The following is a 23043-nucleotide window of genomic DNA, read 5'->3' as shown; positions in this document are numbered from 1 at the left end:
TTGGTCACATTTAGAATAAGATGGTTGGTATCACACCACCTAATAAATAGGTCTATCTCGTCTTGGTACACAGAGGGGTCCGTATCCTTGTGTAGAAGGCTTAGGAGCACGGTATCGTCCGCAAATTTCACCATATAATTGTTAGGGTGCACAGTCCTACAATCATTGGTGTACAATGTAAACAGTGTTGGTGATACAACGCAACCCTGTGGGACGCCTGTGTTGCAGTGTTTGGTGTCTGACAGTGTTCTGTTGACCTTCACTTGCTGTGTTGTTTGTTAAAAAAGAGTGGAACCATTTGATCAAGGTGGAGTTTACACCCATGTCTTTGAGCTTCTCCAAGAGTATGTGAATTTGCACTGTATTAAAAGCTGAGCTGAAATCAACAAATAAAATTCTAGCATAAGCTTTTGTGTTCTCAAGGTGCTTGGAGATAAAGTGCAAGGTGCAAAGGATTGCATCATCAGTACTGCATTCCTGCTTGTACGCAAACTGGTACACATCTAAATTTGGCTTGACATCCTTCATGAGCAGTGACACAACAAATTTTTCAAAATATTTCATGACAATCGAAGTGAGAGCTACGGGACGAAAGTCGTTGTTTACTGTGACACCGGGCTTTTTAGGCACTGGAGTTATAATTGACTTCTTCCACAGAGCTGGAACAGTGTGAGTGTTAAGTGATTGTTGGAATATTGGACACCATGCTGTAGTTAGTTCCTCTGCACAGCTTTTGAGCAAAAAAGCTGGGAGGCCGTCAGGGCCCGCGGCCTTGCCCGTACGTACTCTACTAAAGAGACGTCGCCACCTCATCACAGCCAATTAAAACAGTAAATAGAAATCAAAATTTATAAAAAACACTGAGGACAGAGGACCACACAACTCACATAGTGTTAAAAGCCAAAGAATAAAAGTGGGTCTTAAGACGAGACTTAAATATAGTAACATTTTATAATAAATAACTTTTACAGTCGCATGGGTTGTTCATAGAAATGCTCATCAATACGTTAAAAAAAATACATAATGCACTGCAAAAAGTCAGTGTTCAAAAACAAGAAAAAAAAAATACAAAAATTAGGGGGTATTTTATTTGAACTAAGCAAAATTATCTGCCAATAGAACAAAAACATTTGGCTTGTCAAGACTTTCCAAAACAAGTAAAATTAGCTAACCTCAATGAACCCAAAAATACCTTAAAATAAGTATTTTCTCACTAATAACAACTGCACTAGTATATGAGTACGTATATTTTCTATTGTTTCATTGAAATAAAACAGCAAAGTCCATTTGGCTGTCATCTGTTTTAATATGAGACACAATTGTGTCAAAGTCATGATTTTTTTTTTTCATGCTTGAAATAAGATATCCATCCATCCATCCATTTTCTACCGCTTATTCCCTTCGGGGTCGCGGGGGTGCTGGAGCCTATCTCAGCTACAATCGGGCGGAAGGCGGGGTACACCCTGGACAAGTCGCCACCTCATCGCAGGGCCAACACAGATAGACAGACAACATTCACACTCACATTCACACACTAGGGCCAATTCAGTGTTGCCAATCAACCTATCCCCAAGTGCATGTCTTTGGAGGTGGGAGGAAGCCGGAGTACCCGGAGGGAACCCACGCAGTCACGGGGAGAACATGCAAACTCCACACAGAAAGATCCCGAGCCCGGTATTGAACCCCAGACTACTCAGGACCTTCGTATTGTGAGGCAGATGCACTAACCCCTCTGCCACCGTGCTGCCTGAAATAAGATATTATTACTTTAAAAAAGTAGTTTTATACTTGTGAGTGTTGATGACACAGCTTTGCAACAGTTGATATTCTAGTTTCAAGCATGTTTTACTCAATATAGGTCATCAAATCTCAACAAGCTGTAATATCTTACTGAAATAATTTAGGACCAAAACCCTTAAACAAGTAATAACACTCTTAACTTAAAATCTGCTTAGTGAGAAGAATTATCTTATCAGACAGAAAATAAGCAAAATCACCCTTATTTGAGATATTTAATCTTACTTAGATTTCAGTTTTTGCAGTGTGCATACTAAGCATTGAAGGATATGCGACTATTATTGTCATTATTATGCCTTCAACACAGATATGACCAGCAGGTGGCAGAGAACACACAGTAGGCCAACCTGCCCTACATAACCTTGAATGCACACAGCCCTATCATATGACAACTCAAGACTTCCAGACTACAGTTCATGTGCAAATCAATTAATGTTGCATATGTATAACTGACATACATGTTCAATAGCTCTCAACAGTAGTGGGCGAGCAGCTCTCATTCTTCCCCTGTAGTAATATGAGCATTTTTCATTAAAGTAGATTGTACACACTTGTATCAGTTTTAGAGTAATTAACATGTACCTGATGCATGTTTTGGACTGATCTGTGTGCAAACAAATCAAACACATGACGTGAAATGACGTCTCACTTCACTCAGTGTTTGCTGAAGTCATGCTGACTACGCAAACCCTCTTCCATCCACTAGAGGGCGTTAAACGTTAGTCCCTCCCACAAGGTTGAATATACTGTTATAAAGGCGTCATTAAACTTGCTTCGAATGGTGTCAAAAATACATGATTCAACGTGGTTCTGTGCACTTAAACCCAAGTCATTAAAGCTTGCTACTTTAAAATAAGTTAAAATATGCTATTTTAAATGTTCTTATCTCTGTTATGCGTTTTAACATCAAGAGGCTTATTAAATAAAAACAAAAACAAATCATCAGTGAAGTCTCAGCATAATGTTTTCATACATTTAATGGCAGTCTACACAACACTATTTTTTTACAGTAAATAAAATAACCATCATGATGAATCATGCCCAATGAGGCTTAAAATACTTTCAGGTCACCACTGGCAATCTAGTTTATTAGTAATAATACACAATGCTATTTAATTTATTACATCAAAGGGGGAAAAGCTAAATCATTTACACGCTACATTTATAATCTTGGCCTAAATGGCCACAATTCATGACAAAAGCAACAATAAAGGACAGACAGGAAAAAGATGTTTCACTTCCCACACAATTCTAGTTTTCTTCCTGCACATTATTACATTTTACAGTATGTCAAAACACAGATTTCCCTCACTGCTGTTTGGATGCAATGACCAAAGCCTGGTTAATAAAGTGCAAAGTTATTATTAAGGCACTGCTGCAAGAACGTTGTGTCCTTGTCCTCTACTTTTAAGGATCCTGATGGTTTGAATTGGAAAGAGACATTGCTGGGTTTTGGTATAGAAACATGTAGGAGTCACACAGCAGCCTGCGCACAAGTTCAGGAGCATGCAAAGGGTTAACTCGGGCCTGCTCCTCCTCGGACTGGGACAGAAAGTTACCCAGCTCTGGACACGCTTGGATCTCTGGGATGTTGAAGCCCCTTTGGTCGTCACCTGCAAAGAAGAGCGGCGCTGAGATAAGGAAATAGATTGAGAAGAGATACAACAATCAACGACGTCACAGTGCGCTCCTATCTGTCTTTATCAGAAGAGAAATACGCGGGTCACGGGTAACCATTTCATTTTCAAACCAAAACATGTCAATGTTTGCACGAACGTATCAGGAACAGATTTCTTCTTCAAGCCAAATGATCGTCCTCACCATATCGGTCAGCCATGCTGTCAAAGAAGAGCCAGGAGTGTGGGTCTGAGCCGAATTTGACGAAGGACACGTAGTGGCTGGTGTGAATGCAAAGCACAGCAAACAGCTGCATCGTGTGCCTGGCAGCAGGGGAAGACGTGGATACCTCAGCTGAAACTGACAAAGGCTTTGGGGAATGCGCCTGTCTTGAGGGATGAGTGTGCACCTTTAAAATAAAGAAGTAATACAATTAATAACTGTGTTTAGCTACTGTGGTACCGCAACTTAAGAGTGCCTTAACTTAAGAGTGTTTTGATATAAGAGCTGTTGACTAATTTATATGTTTTAAGTCACAAGCAAAAATGTGATTTACAAGCATCGCCGCCATTAGTTGGCGTAGCAAATCTCACAGTAAACCCCAGAAGATCCGCCCACAACATGTGGTCGGGAGATAAGACATAATTCTGTTTTCCAACCATCGTAAAAAGAAAGTAAGTGTGAAGGACAGTGCTGAAAAGAAGAAGTGAATACTATTTAGTGAATTAAATAAAGATATCATCAAAAACAGTGTCGTCAACTCGGCAAAGCAATTCGAGCGTAGCACTGCTAGTGTGTATCATACTGAAACAGAACTCCAGCCAAGAATGTTAACATTTAATTAAAATGGTGAAAAACATGAAAAATATGGAAAAGTTTGTAAGTTTGACAGAGAATCGGCTGGAAGGAGATACCGTAGAAGTCCACTCTCCAAGGTAATTGCTATACATCATCATTAGATTACTTCATAAAACTACTGTAGTTGTAAGTAAAACATTCTATTGCAGTGGTTCTCAAACATATATCACCAAGTACCACCTCATAAAACACTTAGCTCTCCAAGTACCACTATAATGACCAACAATAAAATACTGTAGCGTAGTAGGCCTAAATATTCATAAAAACAAAACAGAAGTTTTATTTAAACAGGTATATTTAATATTTTTGGCCACTACACACAGGTTGAACAGTAACACTGTTTAAATATTTAGTCAAGTGATTATTTGGCGTGGCACGAGATGGAGCCCGCGACAGTTTGAGAGTCATTGTTCTATTGTATTGTTTTTGTACAATATATCTAAACTAAAAGTTAGTTTTTCTTTTTAAAAGGCATGTTAGATGTTAAAAATGCGCCATTTCGGGCCAGCCAAGCACCAATTAAAATGATTTTAATTAATTTCAAATGGGAGACACTGATTTGAGATACAAGTCTTTTGAGTTAAGAGCTCCGTCATTGTTTATTGTTTATTGAATGGATCCCCATTAGCTGACGCCAAGGCGACTGCTAGTCTTCCTGGGGTCCATATAGGAGCATACAAAATAAAAATACAAAGAATACATGCAATAACAGACATTATACAATGGAAAAATACAACATAAGATAAAAAGCTAGTTAAAACCAGTATTAAAAATTCACGTCATGTGGGCAGCTGCAATAGGTGTATCTTCAAAGCTGTCTTGAGTGACAATTTACTTTGTGAGAGATTAATGTGGGATGGCAACCGATTCCAGAATGATGTACATCTATACATGACTGTATGTTTGAGGAGATTGGTCCTGGGAGCAGGAAGTGCCAAATAGCCATTGCTGGCATTCCTAGTGTCATGAATATGTGTGTTAGTTGATTTTAAAAACTGTTTGTAAAAGTAATCTGGTGATTGATCTAAAATGATAGTTCTAAAGAACATAATGAGACTACAATGCATCTTTTGTTCAACAGACAACCAGGACAGGCGTGAATGCATAAATGAAATATTAGTGTGCAAAGAACATTTAAGTACCAGTCTAGCCGCTCTGTTCTGAACAAGTTGCAGTTTGTTCAGGTCAGACTTAGTCGTAGCGGACCATATTATAGGACAGTGATGAAGATGACAGAAAACCAAGGACTGTATGACTTGAGCCATTGTTGAGGATGTCAAGAAGGTGGAGCACTTCCTGACCATGGCTAAACCTCTTCCCATTTTCATTGAAATACCATCAATATGATCAGACCATGACAGTTGACTGTCTAATAGCACACCAAGCAATTTTGCTTTTTTGACCTGCTCAATACGTATGTCTGACATTAAAATATGAAGCTGTGGGTCATCAACAAGCATATGCCTGGATCCAAAAAGAATGCTTTTTGTTTTGTCAATATTCACAACAAGTTTACTATCATTTACCCAGCGTGTCATAGAATCAACTGAGCTTGTAAGTAGAGGTACTTTTGTATAATATTATTTACAACCCATATTATTGGCCTTACCTGTGTGTTGCAGGTGGTGCAGTATGATTTGATTCTCCCTTGATGCATTTTGTGATCTGGCAGACACTGGAGACAATCGTACTCTGCCAATTGGCCACAGATGAAACACTGCCTAGGAGCTGTAAGAACACACACCTATGAGGTAAAATATGCTTGAACAGCTATTTGATGTTCTAATGCCTGTTCCTTACAGTTGTATAGGAGATCTGTAATGTCCAGCTCCATGGAGGGAATGATGTGAGAAAACATTTTATATTTGTTTCCAAACCTTGGCATCTGAACTATCAGACAGGATGGCATCTAAAGTAAAAACACAAAACAGACATTAGAGTCACATGATTATTTAGTAAAAAATGTCATGCTCTTCTTTTCTGCACCTCTTCAAACTTGACGTCGCACGACAGACAGGAAGTGTCCATCAATTGTTGAACCGTGGGTGTGTGTGCCATCTGCTCTTTTTCCAGAATGATCTGGAAAGTGTAGGCCCCCTGATAACTTTCGCCTCTTGACCTAGAATAAACCTGTATTCAGTAACCTAAAATCTACCCTACAAGGACCTAATAATTAAAACTGGACTGTACAAGGTCATACCGGAGTTTAAGCAGCGGCTCAATGCCAAGAACCTTCTGGAAGAGAACTGTGATGAACTCCTCTGGGTCTGCAAGGAAATACAAAAACAGGAGTGTTATGATTTATAACGTCGAACAGACCCTCTACCACAAGACCATAAAAAATATGGACCTTTTTCTTCTGTTCGAAAGGTGTCACAGCCAAGCTGATTGCGGAAATTCATCACACTCGCAGCTGGCACAAAACCTTGTCTGCAAAAAATGCATTTGCTGTCAGTGAGTTTCCATTTAAAAGCAGTACACAACAAAGCATAGAAACACACCCCCTCATCACGATTGTTCTTTTTTCAAGCTAAAGGGTTGTAATAAACAAACCATCTGGTGCCTCAGTTCCCAAAGCGGGGTACACAAATTGTCATAATAGTACGTGAATAAAAATTAAAAACAGCGTGACTACATTAGTGCCTGAAAGCCTGAGTTAAGCTTCAATGTCTCATCACAGCATGAAGAAAGGAGACCGACACAAAGCTGTTCTTTGTTTTGTATGCATCAGTGATGATTATGTCGTGAATAAGGATGTAACGATAAACTCACAGACCGGAGATACAGTTAATTTATTAGAGAAACAAGCTAGTGCTCTAATGGCCAGCTAGCTCTGAACACTAACATATATAAAATAGTCATTAACTTCTTTCCCCACATTAGTGAACATGACAAAGAGGTTTATACAACAGTAAGTGAACCTGCGTGACGTCGCATAAACCAGACGTGCAACTCTCGTCTTGCCTTTATCATTTAAAAAAACACTCGAAAACCTTAATAAATTAAAACTAAAGAAGATAAAAGATAAACATATTCAAACACTCAAATATAAAGTGTATGGCTCTTAAAAAGCCAGAACAATATTTAATGTTTATTCTGCCAAGAAAGTATATTGTGCATCTATGTATTTATTTGCATTTGTTAAATAAAACCTAGTTAAGAGATTTCATCATGTGTATAAGTACTTTTTGAGCACATTTAATTAACCCTGATAATTTTGTTAATCATAATAATAATAATAATAATAACAATAGGTACCTCCCTAGTTGTGTGTTTGATCTTGAAATTTCCATTCATATTGTGAGTTGAACATCCTCTTATTTGGTGATGTGACTAATTACTGCATTTTTTGAGTTATGAGCCTGTAATTTGACTGTTTTATGTGCAGTCACTTAAGTTAATCATTTTGCCGTTTACTTGTCACTCATTTCATCGTGCAGCTGACTGCTGAAAAAAAATATGTTTTTGCACTAGTGGATTTACTCAGCCACGGTGTGTTACAGCACAATTGAATGACACCTCTGTTGTTGCACAGATATATATATATATATATGTATATATATATATATGTATATATATATATATATATATATATATATATATATGATATAAAATCAAGCATGCTTATTTGAGAAATAAGCCACAGGATTTTTTTTAGCAATGATTAAGTCCAGAAAAACTGAGTTGGACCGTAATAATAACTAATACTAATAACTGGGATTTATATAGCGCTTTTCTAAGTACCCAAAGTCGCTTTACATGAAGAACCCATCATTCATTCACACCTGGTGGTGTTAAGCTACTTTCATAGCCACAGTTGGACCGTACATGTACAATAAACATACAAAACAGGTGAGAAACCATTCAGTGTAAGATGTTTTAGATGGGGTTTTTTTTGGGTGTGCAAGAGTACAAGGTACATTTCTTTCGGTGAAATACTGTATCTGAAGGGGTATGGGACAGTGGACATTTTGGAACTTTATATCAATGGATAGATCTTAAGTTGATCTAGAGATTTAAGCATTGAAAGTAAAAAAAAAAAAATATATATATATATATATAACTTACTTTTAAGACTTTAATTAAAGAGACCCTTTCGAATCCTCGGACCTTTAACATTCATAACATTGAAGAATTCCCTGATGTTATTCATACCTGCGTAAACGGTTGACTATTTTTCTCAGCGTGGAAGTGATGGGCCGCACTGTGTCAGCAGGCTCCTGGCATATATTGTCCAGGGTCATAGAGGAGCTGAACAAACTGTGGAAATAAAACAACTCAGTATTCATCTGAATGCAGCAGCTCAGTGTGCTCATTTGGCGTAACTAATTTGTCACTTTTCCTGGTAATGTTAAAGATCTGAGGTGAGGTAAGAATGCTGCGCTGTTTAACAATCGTGTGCACTTAAAGGGGAACTGCCCATTTTTTGGAATTTGCCGAGTGTTCACGATTATGTAAGACAAGAAGACAGATGTACTTTTTAAATGCATTCAAACTCGTAAATAATATAAAATGAAAGTCTGCTTATAATGGAGTAAATAAGAGGTCCTCTATTCTGCGCAAAAAACCCAATAAATAACCATACAAAAACCGCCAACAATACTCAATTTACATTTTATATTAGTGATAGTTACTGTAAGTACAGACAAACTATAGCGGCGCTGTGATCATCATCAGCTGGTAAGCTGCTTCCTCGCCTCTGTGCTTGTGAAAGTTTATTCTAGATCATAAAAAAATGCTTCTCTCCTTGATAGTAGAAGAATGAGGACATAATCAGACGTGTTGGTGCACTTTGACGGCCAATTTAGACCCGGAAATGGCCAGAAAGACACCAAATGACACTTGGTTCCACCCCTTTTTCTTCGTGAAGATAATGAGTCATTCTTCGTCTAAACGGGACTATATCAACAACTCATCAGTCGGCATCCCACCGACAGCAGACGTCGTACAGTGAGTGATGTTTTTATTATGTTTGTTGGCGCTTATGAAGTCTTCAGTGAGTAGTAATCAGTGATGTTGTCCAATGAAAAAGCAAATCTTGTGATGCGTTTTTTAAATTAATGTGCCACGCATGCTTAAAAAGGATCAAAGTACGTAAATATTATGTTTTTATGAATGTGCCTGTTACTACATTACATAAATACTTACATTGTGTATATACACAATCTTGATGGAAGTGTTTGAATGTTTTAAGCGCTTCATAGGCAGAATAAAGCAAATCTTATGGGCTCCAATGTAAGCAGACTTTTGATCACAGAATGCATGAAAAAGAAAAACACATGTGTGCTCTTCTTAAAGTTAAAGTACCAATGATTGTCACACACACTAGGTGTGGTGAAATTTGTCCTCTGCATTTGACCCATCCCCTTGATCACCCCCTGGGAGGTGAGGGGAGCAGTGGGCAGCAGCGGTGCCGCGCCTGGGAATCATTTTTGGTGATTTAACCCCCAATTCCAACCCTTGATGCTGAGTGCCAACAGGGAGGTAATGGGTCCCATTTTTATAGTCTTTGGTATGACTCGGCCGGGGTTTGAACTCACAACTTACCGATCTCAGGGCGGACACTACTTACATAAGGATTGTAAATAATAGGCACAATTACCAAAAACATGCCGTTCCCCTTTAAGGGTGTTGAACTGGTTTTACCTGAAGAGCGTGGCATCCAGATAACAGGAATTGATGTGACCCTGAATCCCTTTCATTCTTCCCACTAACAAAGACATGGCTTCTGATTCTGGGATGGGTGCCACATACTCGTCAGAATCCACATATGGAGGTACTAGGACAAGCAATAAAAAAAAAATAAAAAATTTTTTTTTTTGTGAATAATCAAAAATTAACACACACATTAACATATTAGGCACTTTGAAATGGTTGCAACACAATGTGCTTTACATCAGTAAAAAAAAGAAAAAAGAAGAAACACATACAAGCACGCACACAGCACTATTGAAAATAAAACATGACATGGCATTGAGGAAAAGCACCATCTTTGAGGAGTCTACACTGGAAAATAACTGGAAATGATTGTAATCTAAAAAAAAATACAAATATTTGAAATCATATGTAAAAATGTAAATGAAGCAATTTAAGAACCTTAGAGTTTAAAATTGTTATAAAATAAATCATAATCCAAGCATCTTGAAAATATTTTTATAAATGTGAGATAACAGTTTAACAAGCTTATTAAATGGTGAATAATTAAGAGTGTCACTTGCTTTCTATGCATGTACTTTTATGTGGGTGTTCCCTTACAGCATGGGTGTCAAACTCTGGCCCGCTGTGTAATTTCACTTGGCCCGTGAGGTGATATCAATTCAACACTAGAGCTGGCCCGCCGATTATATAGAGCGGCGGTGCCGCGGTACACCGCTAATTCTCATACTTGCCAAACCTCCCGGGAGACTCACAAATTTCAGTGCCCCTCCCGAGAATTGTAACGTCCCCTTTTCGTCCAGTCCAACAAGTGCTGGCTCAGTTACATAACATGTGCGGCTTTGGCACGCACACAGAAGTGAATGCAACGCATACTTGATCTTCAGCGATACAGGTTACACTGAGGGTGCCAGTATAAAAACCTTTAACATTGTTAGAAATATACTCCACACTGTGAATCCACACAAAACAAGAATGACAAACACATTTTGGGAGAACATCCGCACAATAACACAACATAAACACAACAGAACAAATACCCAGGACCCTTTGCAGCACTAACTCTTCCGGGACGCTACAAGGTGTGTGTATGTGTGTGGGGGCGGGCGGGCGGCGGGGTTTGGAGGTAGCGGGGGTGTACATTGTAGCGTCCCGGAAGAGTTAGTGCTGCAAAGGGTTCTGGGTATTTGTTCTGTTGTGTTTATGTTGTGTTACTGTGCGGATGTTCTCCCAAAATGTGTTTGTCATTCTTGTGTGGTGTGGATTCACAGTGTGGCATATATTTCCAACAATGTTAAAGTTGCTTATACGGCCACTCTCAGTGTAAACTGTATCGCTGTTGATGAAGTATGCTTTGCATTTACGTGTGTGTGTGTGTACAGGAGCCGCTCATATCCTGTGACTGGGCGGGCACGTTGTTAGAAGGGATGAAAAGCGGATGTGACGTCAGCTTGTAGAGGACGTTAAAAGCAGTGCCTGTAAGGCACGCCCCCAAGACTGTGGAATACGAGATATAATGACTGATGAACACCTTCGTTCGATAATGAGGGATGCCTCAGCTCAAAGCCTGTGCCCCGACATTAATGAACTAGCATCCAAGAAAAGATGGCAGGTATCTGTCTTGGGCACATCAGATTAGATCAGTGTGTTGCAAACTGAGCAGTTTAAAGTCCTGAATGGTTGGTTTATTCATTGTTTTATTTTCAAATTATTAGCCTGTGGAAAAAGTTAATGTTGATATTTACCTCAGAAGGCTGCAAATAGAAAAGAGGCAATCCATTTTTATTTAAATTGTATTTGATATGCCATTGATATTTTTTAATTATTATTATTATTATTTGAAACTCGATTTTGCATGTCACTATAAAGTTATATAAGCCTTGCTTTTCAATATTTAATGCAAAACTTGTTTGGGTCCCTATCAAAAAGGTTAATTTGTTCAACCTTGGCCCGCGGCTTTGTTCAGTTTTAAATTTTGGCCCACTCTGTATTTTGAGTTTGACACCACTGCCTTACAGCACCATACGAACACTTCTGACGAGTACAAGTTAACAAAAACGGTTTTCAGCTAAATACTAACTTCTTTAGAACAAGCTCACTGACCTTCTATTACCATGTTTCAAATGGCATTACAAAGAACGACGCAATGATCAGTGAATGCAAATTGTTTAATTGCATCAAGCAACTAACCTGTAGGTATTTCCGTGTGGTTGGGGGTGCCGCCTCCTGTTGAAAAGCAGCCAAACCTGCTATCAGGGCTGCATTTGGTCACGGGGAGAAACAAAGCCCGGCTTTTTTTGCAGGTGAACAGACGCTGGCCTACGTATGTCCCATCGGAGCATCCCTTCACGTCATAGTCCTTAAAACATTGACAAAAAAAAAAAAAAAAAAAAAAGAAGAGATTTAATGCAAGCAAATTATCAAAAACAAGGTCAAACTTGAATATGAATTTGTTGCTACTCACTAGTTCAATCCCAGCCCACTCAGCAGTTTTTCCTGCAGGGACACCGAGCCATCTCACAACTCCATACACTGTCACCCCTGTGTTGGACACCACCTGCGTCAAAGACCCCACTTCCAAAGGTGCACTGTGATTTGGACTCTGAATGATGCTCTGCTGCGTATGGTTCGCTTGCCCATGAGATCTAATATTAGGCATGGAGTTGATGCGTGTCACTGCCTTTTTGTTTGTTCCTGTGGAGAATGTAGGGAGGTTCCGGATTACATAATTATATGACATATCTTTAATCTAGAAATATGCCGCGGCTGCTACTAAAAAATTTACCTGCAGCTAACACGGCCCAAAGTTGACAATATGTTAGAAGTATGTAACTCAAGACAACTGAACACACGCCATGTCATGTGATGCGATGACTCAACTCTTCTGCATTCCTGAGCCACTTGACCAGTTTTTCCACCAGACCCCAAAGGGGCAATCTGATTTGCCATTTTCTGATAACGCCACACTGGCCACATATACATACCGCCATATTGGCCATCTCCACAGTTCAGTCCAAGGGGGACAGAGTAAGCCGGGACCACTTGGATGATGTCTACTGCGCTGAACAGGGATGGAGGAGCAGGTTTTTTAGAAGTCTGATCACTGTCCTGGATAAGAAAAACAAACATGTGAGCGCTCAAAGTATGCACAACTAATCCAGGGTGATATAACGATTATAGGTGGATACAATAGTTTTTATAACGATACGTGCAAGTACATTTTATGATGTGCAGGTGAAACTAAAAAAAATAGAATATTGTTTGTTTATTCCAGTAATTACCGTATTTTTCGGACTATAAATCGCAGTTTTTTTCATAGTTTGGCCGGGGATGCGACTTATACTCAGGAGCGACTTGTGTGTGAAATTATTACGGTAACACATTACCGTAAAATATCAAATAATATTATTTAGCTCATTCACGTAAGAGACTAGACGTATAAGATTTCATGGGATTTAGCGATTAGGAGTGACAGATTGTTTGGTAAACGTATAGCATGTTCTCTATGTTATAGTTATTTGAATGACTCTTACCATATGTTACGTTAACATACCAGGCACGTTCTCAGTTGGTTATTTATGCGTCATATAACGTACACTTATTCAGCCTGTTGTTCACTATTCTTTATTTATTTTAAATTGCCTTTCAAATGTCTATTCTTGGTGTTGGGTTTTATCAAATAAATTTCCCCCAAAAATGCGACTTATACTCCAGTGCGACTTATATTTGTTTTTTTCCTTCTTTATTATGCATTTTTCGGCCGAGCGACTTATACTGAAAAAATACGGTAGTTACACAGTGAAACTAATGACATGCGATGCAACCCAAGATATTTCAAGACTTTTTTTCCTTTTTTTTTTTTAAATATAACTGATAATTATGGCTTACAGCTTACAAAAAACGCAAATTGAAAATGTAGGGTTTTCAAAAAGTGTAAGCCACGATCATAAACATTATGACAAATGAAGGCCTTGCAAATCTCAATTAGCATGTAATGAGTTTATTAAAGTTACAAGTTAAAGTACCAACGATTGTCACACACACACTAGGTGTGGTGAAATTAACCTCTGCATTTGACCCATCCCTTTGTTCACCCCCCTGGGAGGTGAGGGAAGCAGTGAGCAGCAGCAGTGGCCACGCCCGGGAATTATTTTTTGGAGATTAATTCCAACCCTTGATGCTGAGTGCCAAGCAGGGAGGTAATGAGTCCCATTTTTATAGTCTCTGGTATGACTCGGGCGGGGTTTGAACTCACGACCTACCGATCTCAGGGCGGACACTCTTAACCACTTACTAGTTTTAACATATTAGTTTCACATTTAAAAGTTGAATTGATGACATTAATGGACTTTTGCACTATATCATTTTTTTTTAAAGTTTCACCTGTATTGTTGCAGTTTCTAATCTACTTCTGAACATTCTTCAATTAGAAGGATTGATTGATTGATTGAAACTTTTATTAGTAGATTGCACAGTACAGTACATATTCCGTACAATTGACCACTAAATGGTAACACCCCAATAAGTTTTTCAACTTGTTTAAATCGGGGTCCACGTTAATCAATTCATGGTAGTTCAGATGGATGTTCAGACATTAAAGAAATGAATACAAACTCACCAGAAATTCCACCTCAAAGGCCAACATTTGCAGGTCGCCTTTGCTCTCCTTCCTCCCAATCTGCATCAGGTTCCTCACCAGTCCCACTTTGTGGCCCTTCTTGTTCTTCACCACCACCAGGTCATCCACATTCAGCTCGCAGATGGCCGAGAAGAGCTGAGGGTTGCACAGCAGCTCCAGGCGTTTGCTTACGGAGGAGACGTAGAGCAGTAGCTGGGCCTGGTGGCGAGTCAGGGGGTAAGTGTCCTCCCTCCGTACTACGCCTCCGTTCTTGGGGCTCCCGGCGTTGGGGCCCCCGCAGTAGAGGAGCCCCATCATCTCCCCGTTCTGCGTCTCTGCCTCTCGTCGGCCAATGCACCCTCTACAGAAGCCTTTCCTCGACTTCCCACGTAATACGATGAAAAACTCCTTTAAAACGGGATTGGGCTCCATGGCAACAGGTGTTAAAAGGAACTGCAAAGGGAGCATAAATCTCTATAAATACACGTTGTATAGGTCGTTAAATAACACAACATTACCTAATTGGCGGGTTGCTTTGTCCTCGACAGCGCAATGTCAAGTATGAAGCAATTAGTCGTCAACATATATTGTAGTTGAACTATTGGCGGAAGATCCTCCCTCTTGTCTCCTCGCGAGGTGACTGAGATTTTCTTCTTCGCTGGTCCAAATAAGTGTGACCCGACTGTGACCGGCCACGCCCACTTTCCCTCAGACCTCCGCCCAAAAAACAGTGCGCGCGCACACACACACACACACACGCGTCATGGCATTGCGTGACCGCAGCTGTGATAATAACGATAACGTTTTACACTGAAAAATGTGAAAAGGAATTTTATCTTTGCAACCTCATTATACTGACTAAGTTTTATATTCATTAATGTACATTTCTCAATACCTGACCTGTTTTTTGTGCCTTTAAAAAAAGATTTAGAACTCTACATTAAAACACTCTCTACCTCTAACAACCAAAAAGCTGTGAAAACGATGATGCTGTGTTCCAAATTTAAGTTATTTACTGAAACTGAGTGAGCCTATGGCTTTGCACTTTGTTTATTATATATTTATATAATATATATATAGGGTGTGAATGTGAGTGTGAATGTTGTCTGTCTGTGTTGGCCCTGCGATGAGGTGGCGACTTGTCCAGGGTGTACGCCGCCTTCCGCCCGATTGTAGCTGAGATAGGCTCCAGCACCCCCCGTGACCCCAAAGGGAATAAGCGCTAGAAAATGGATGGGATGGATATATTATATGTATAAATTATATATATATATATATATATATATATATATATATATATATATATATATATATATATATATATATATATATATATATATATATATACTTGTCCAGGGTGTACCCCGCCTTCCGCCCGATTATAGCTGAGATAGGCTCCAGAGCCCCCGCGACCCCGAAGGGAATAAGCGGTAGGAAATGGATGGATGGCTATATATATATATATATATATATATATATATATATATATATATATATAGCCATCCATCCATTTCCTACCTATATATATATATATATATATATATATATATATATATATATATATATATAGCCATCCATCCATTTCCTACCTATATATATATATATATATATATATATATATATATATATATATATATATATATATATATATATATATATATATAGCCATCCATCCATTTCCTACCTATATATATATATATATATATATATATATATATATATATATATATATATATATATATATATATATATATATATATATAGCCATCCATCCATTTCCTACCGCTTATTCCCTTCGGGGTCGCGGGGGCGCTGGAACCTATCTCAGCTACAATCGGGCGGAAGGCGGGGTACACCCTGGACAAGTATTTATATATATATATATATATATATATATATATACATATATATATATATATATATATACACATATATGTATATGTATATATATAAATATATATATATATATATATATATATATATATATATATTTTTATATATATATATTTTTATATATATATATATATATATATATATATATATATATATATATATATATATATATATATATTGCATTCTATTTTAGTTACGGTACTTTGAATTTACAACCCCCTGGGGCTGTTTTGTACTGTTGTTGTACTTACTTTGATTATTATTTCTCAACTGTTTGTAAATGTTGAAATTTATAAATAAAGGTTTAAAATTGTTTTTTTTTTAAATAACATAAAAAAAAGATAATAACGATAACGTTTTTGTGCCTTTGCGAATGCAGATATTGTCAATGTTTATTTTATTTTATTTTTTTTACAAAATTGAATATCCTTTTTATTTGCTCCTGTTGTTCCATCCATCCATCCATTTCCTACCGCTTATTCCCTTTGGGGTCGCGGGGGGCGCTGGAGCCTATCTCAGCTACAATCGGGCGGAAGGCGGGGTACACCCTGGACAAGTCGCCACCTCATTGTTGTACTGTAATAATGAAATAAATAATTTATATGACCTTATCTAGACCAGTGATTTTCAACCACTGTGCCGCGGCACACTAGTGTGCCGTGAGATACAGTCTGGTGTGCCGTGAGAGATTATCTAATTTCACCTATTTGGGGTAAAAAAAAATATTTTTTTTTGCAAACCAGTGATTATAGTCTGCAAATGATGTGTTGTTGTTGAGTGTCAGTGCTGTCTAGAGCTCGGCAGAGTAACAGTGTAATACTCTTCCATATCAGTAGGTGGCAGCAGGTAGCTAATTGCTTTGTAGATGTCGGAAACAGCGGGAGGCAGTGTGCAGGTAAAAAGGTGTCTAATGCTTAAACCAAAAATAAACAAAAAGTGAGTGCCCCTAAGAAAAGGCATTGAAGCTTCGGGAAGGCTATGCAGAACGAGACTAAAACTGAACTGGCTACAAAGTAAACAAAAACAGAATGCTGGACGACAGCAAAGACTTACTGTGGAGCAAAGATGGCGTCCACAATGTACATCCGAACATGACATGACAATCGACAATGTCCCCACGAAGAAGGATCAAAACTAAGTAGATGCGGGAAATATCGCTCAAAGGAAGACATGAAACTGCTAGCTCCAGGAAAATACCAAAAAAAAGAGAAAAAGCCACCAAAATTGGAGCGCAAGACAAGAACTAAAACACTACACACAGGAAAACAGCAAAAACACTCCAAATAATTCACGGCGTGATGTGACAGGTGGTGACAGTACACTTACTTTGAGACAAGAGCTATAGTGATGCATGCTTGGTTATGGTTTAAATTCATATCCAACAATTGCGACAATTACTTTTTTCTGTCAACTGAGTTACGTTGTTTAATGATTTCTGCTGGTGGTGTGCCTCCGGATTTTGTCAACACAAAAAATGTGCCTTGGGTCAAAAAAGTTTGAAAATCACTGTTCTCGACAAACTTTTGTGAAATGAGCAGATTAATATACTTGTTTTTCCACTGGAAGGGACAAGCGTTTCAAAGCCATATATAAAAAATGTTAAAACACCAGATGAAAGATATCAGTTATATGCTGTTAAAAAGGATATCCTGCAGCTTTACAGTCAAATTGCTGTGTCTTCCCAAACTGGCTGCCATACAGACCAGCATGTTTAAGGACATACTCCTACTACTTTTTTCTTATACATTTATGAAGATGGCTAATGCAACTCCAGTTGTCCCTCGCCACATCACACTTCAAATATTGCGGCTTCGCAGATTTGTTTTTGTTTTTTATGCATATTCTACAACATTTTGGGCCTAAATTATGTAGTTTAATGGAAATATGTACATTCTCTCGAGCAGTGTTTTTCAACCTTTTTTGAACCCAGGCGCACTTTTTTTTCATTGAAAAAATCCTGAGGCACACCACAAGCAGAAATCCTAAAAAACGAAACTCAGTAGCAAATATTGACAGTAAAAAGTCATTCTCACAATTGTTGGATATGAATTCAAACCATGACCAACCATGCATCACTATAGCTTTTGTCTCACAGTAGGTGTACTGTCATGACCTGGTACAACACGCTGTTACTTATTTGGAGTTTTTTGGTGTTTTCCTGTGTGTAGTGTTTTAGTCCTTGTCTTGTGCTCCTATTTTGGTGTTTTTTCCTGTTTTGTTGGTATTTTCCTGTTGCAGTTTCATTTCTTCCCTGAGCGCTATTCTCCGCACCTGCTTTGTTTCCGCAATCGAGACTAAGTACTGCGGACGCTATCCTTCTTTGTGGGGACATTGTTGATTGTCATGTCATGTACGAGTGTACTTTGTGGACGCCGTCTCTGCTCCACACGCTGTAAGTCTTTGCTGTCGTCCAGCATTTTGTGTGTTGTTTACTTTGCAGCCAGTTCAGTTTTAGTTTCGTTCTGCATAGCCATGTCTAAGCTTCAATGCCTTTTCTTAGCGGCACTCGCCTTTTGTTTATTTTTGGTTTAAGCATTAGACACCTTTTTACCGCTGTTGTCTGCATATTGTGATCATGACAAACCATCGTCAACGTCTCACACGACAAAGTAATTAGCTACCTGCGCTGTTCAGACACTCAACAACGGCACATTAATTGTGAATTAGAATTACTGGTGTGCAAAAAAATGTTTTAACCCAATTAGGTGAAATTACATAATCTGCCATGGCACATCAGACTGTATTTCGCGGCACACTGGGACACAGTGGTTGAAAAACACTGCTCTAGAGACTAGAGTACTTCAGTGTTTCGTTTCACTGACTAAATATGCGCTAGAATGCGTTTAATTTTTGTTCAGAATCTGCTACTTTAGCAACACCTGACGCAACTTTCTTCTCATTCATTGTGTATGAAACAGTGTTGAAGCTGAGCGTCCATTGACTTCAATGGGAGAGCATTGAGTGGGTCGTTCCACTGCAGCCTAACAAACAGACAGCCATGAGATAAATGCTCAGCTTTGACGCGTCTCTGGGAGTGTATAGAAAATATAGGCTTGGCTTCGGCTGGCCTAGCTTCTGCATAATGGTTGGATGATCTGTCTGAGGCAGAATCCTTTTTAGATTGTCCACAAAATGAGCGAATCAGCGACTTTCAATATAAACCACTGCCAGGGCATTTTTCAAGTTTTATTCCCTTGTTCCGAGTTGATATTGAGAAAATCTAGCATTTGTATATATTGTATCTGTTATTGGAGACTCTAATCATGTTTAAAGAATAAATGAAAATGAGCTTCCCTACTTGCTTCCCTCATTGCTCCCCTCACCTCCCAGGGGGTGATCAAGGGTGATGATGGGTCAAATGCAGAGAATGATTTTGCCACACCTAGTGTGTGTGTGACAATCATTGGTACTTTAACTTTAACTTGAAAGACCAGCAGCCAAAAACAGTTGTTGCCGGTTGCCAAATCACTGACATACACAGTTAAGACTTCAAAGATTCTTTATAAGCACAACTTTATTCATACCCTTGAATTTCAGTTGTTTTTATTTGTTGATTGAGTATAATCTGGTTCCAAGTATAAGAAGTTGAATTAGGAATACTGTTTAAAATGTGTGATTTTAGAATAGTTTTACATTTTCAAAGCTATCAATTTCCCCATAAATCTGGGGGAATTTTAATAATTGTATGTATTTTTTTAAATATGTTTTATTTATTTAATTTTGAAAGATGCTGGTAACTTAGGCAGAATCAGTTGACTATTCAAATCAACTTAACATTTAAAACTCATACGTATGCACTGAGGAAGGGTATGATTCAATTTGGACATGCACACTTTCGTGAAAATGTGAAACTATTTGGAATTAATGTATTTTAATCATGCATACAGTTGGATAAATAAACCACAAAGTGTACTGTAGTGTACAGTCTGGTAGCACATGACATAAATATTGTTTTGTCGTTTTTCAGCTAAACATTGATTGCAGAGGTGGGCTGCCTCTTCAATCCACTTTCAATCCATTTTATTTGTATAGCACATTTAAACAACAAAAATGTTTCCAAAGTGCTGCACAACAATATTAAAAAAAATATTAAAATATTATCCTTAGCTCCACCAATGACTGAATAAAAACCTAACCATTTTATAAAAAAACAATATAAAAACAATATAAAAATAAATATGATTAAAACGATTTTAAATATTTAAAAATTAAAACAATAAATATGCTCTTGTAGTTTAATAATGTCATTTTTTACAGAGTGGGGTCGCCGATAGAGTGTGGTCATGTGACTGGCAAGCTCCAATTCATTGGTGAAATGGAGTCAAAAGTCACTAGTGTTTACGTCATGTGACAGCGCCCGCTGGAAGGGGTCTCTCTCTGACAAGCCAAAACAAGAACGTTGTAAGCAGTAATCAATAAATTGAAATAAAGGAAGCGATCGGAATGAAATTCAATGTAACAAAGTAAAAGTAGCATTTCTTCTTCCGAAAAATATATTCAAATACCAGCAGAAAGTATGTTGTACAATTTATCCAAAACATTACTTAAATAAATGTAATGCATTACATTAGGGGTGCTAAAAATATTAATCTCCATACATGGACTAATATTTGTAAAAAATCCATGTAAAAAAAAATATAGTAATACAATTTAATTTAAATAAAATATACCAACTTTATTTATAAAGCCCTTTAAAAATAACCACAATTGAAGAACAAAGGGCTGTACACCACATTCAAGTAAACATATCAAAGAATAAAAGTACAGGCATAAGACAAAAAACTGTTTAAAACAAAGGTAAAATATATAACAAAAAGATCTGATCAAAAAATGATGGAGTTGCTTTATTTTCTTTTATCAAATGGATTAACATTTTGGGATTTTTGTACATAACAAGCCCATGAATTGATTAACGTGGACCCCGACTTAAACAAGTTGAAAAACTTGTTCGGGTGTTACCATTTAGTGGTCAATTGTACGGAATATGTACTGGACTGTGCAATCTACTAATAAAAGTCTCAATCAATCAATCTTTAAGCCAACAATGCACGTATAAGTTGTGCGTCAGCACCCAAGAGCTTTTGTAAACTGCAACCTGTTTTGAAAAGCTTTTATAGTAATTTGTATACCAAATAATATATTACGAGAATTGTGATTCATTTAGAGTCGTTTCTGAATCAAATTGTGAGGCGCCCAAAGATTCCTACCTGTATTTCTTAGCACCAGCCTGTATTCGACAGTATTCAGGCTTATATGCTGTACTTTATACATAATTAAAATGGGACTGTTATATAAAAAAGGCCACAAAGGGGTCAAAATATCAAAGCCGATCTATTCTTTTTCTTGTTTGTTATGAGGTAACAAAGTACAGTGCTTAAAGCTGGGAGGACACTATATACAGTACGTGAAGTCTATTTATCCATCCATACCACCTAGCTAATGACACGCTGAGGCGTACATACCGGTACCTCATCACTAGAATACAACTCATTAATCACTGCAAAGACTGACATTGAGCAGACGCATTTACGGTAACTATTCTAGACGAGAGAGTGCTTTGAGTGACATGTTTGTCCTTACGCTCTACTCGTGATATGTCCTACCGTGTGACACAGGTGGCATGCAGCCTGACAATATCTTGATGTACATCAGCTTTATGTAACAGCTGTGCCGCTCCTCAAAGAGTGCAGGCACGTAGGCCACATGTCCTAAAAGAAAAAAAATCCTTTTGGTGGGGCTTTTGACAAAAATCACATAGTATTTGAACATAAATATTATTTAAAAGTGACTAGATGACTCTTGTCTTTGTATCTTAAAAAAATATATATATAATAAACATAGTGACCCTACTGCAGCATGTACTACAAAATATGCATATTTTACAGTCACTCGTAACCAGTGATAGGCAGTAACAAGCTACATGTTGCAAAGCTATGTCAAAAGGCAACTGTTGCATTCAATTCCGTAGAACATATTTTGCCTAGACTGCCTTTTCAATAAAAGGACCACAACTATGGAACTCTCTACCTGACACTTTGAAAAGTATACCTGCACTTGTCACTTTCAGCAACAATCGTGTTCCCATGTTTAGTTTATACTATTTGTTTTTTATCTAGTCTGCACTTTGTCTGTGTTATTATTATTATTGGCTTTTATCTAGTTTGCACTTTGTCTGTATTATTACTAGGGCTGCGAATATTTGGGTGTCTCACGATTCAATTCAATATCGATTCTTGGGGTCCCGATTCGATTATAAATCGATTTTTTTTCGATTCAACGCGATTCTCGATTCAAAAACGATATTTTTCCGATTCAAAACGATTCTCTATTCATTCAATACATAGGACTTCAGCCGGATCTACCCCAGTCTGCTGACATGCAAGCGGAGTAGTAGATTTTATAATTGTAAAGGACGGTGTTTTATCAACTGATTGCAATAATGTAAATTTGTTTTAACTATTAAATGAACCAAAAGTATGACTTATTTTATCTTTGTGAAAATATTGGACACAGTGTGTTGTCAAGCTTATGAGATGCGATGCAAGTGTAAGCCACTGTGACACTATTGTTCTTTTTTTTTTTTTTTTAATAAATGTCTAATGATA

General features: G+C 37.8%; 1 protein-coding gene across 1 annotated transcript; it reads right to left on the bottom strand.

Moving 5' to 3' along the window:
- Window positions 1-2758: 2758 nt before the first annotated feature.
- cyld2 (cylindromatosis (turban tumor syndrome) 2) lies at window positions 2759-15222 on the bottom strand. Its single transcript, XM_061923876.2, has 14 exons — window positions 15064-15222; window positions 14546-14998; window positions 12912-13035; window positions 12392-12621; window positions 12118-12286; window positions 9919-10051; window positions 8428-8532; window positions 6623-6702; window positions 6473-6539; window positions 6259-6391; window positions 6073-6181; window positions 5882-6000; window positions 3619-3823; window positions 2759-3410 (listed from the first exon to the last, which is right to left on the bottom strand). The coding sequence occupies exons 2-14, from the start codon at window positions 14975-14977 to the stop codon at window positions 3205-3207; spliced, it is 2112 nt and encodes a 703-aa protein (XP_061779860.2). The 5' UTR covers window positions 14978-14998; window positions 15064-15222; the 3' UTR covers window positions 2759-3204.
- Window positions 15223-23043: the final 7821 nt, after the last annotated feature.

The sequence above is a fragment of the Nerophis lumbriciformis genome, linkage group LG28 (genome assembly GCF_033978685.3).
Source record: "Nerophis lumbriciformis linkage group LG28, RoL_Nlum_v2.1, whole genome shotgun sequence".
Classification (NCBI taxonomy): domain Eukaryota; kingdom Metazoa; phylum Chordata; class Actinopteri; order Syngnathiformes; family Syngnathidae; genus Nerophis; species Nerophis lumbriciformis.
The sequence above is the reverse complement of the archived record's forward strand: the minus strand, read 5'-3'. Positions and strand labels throughout refer to the sequence as shown.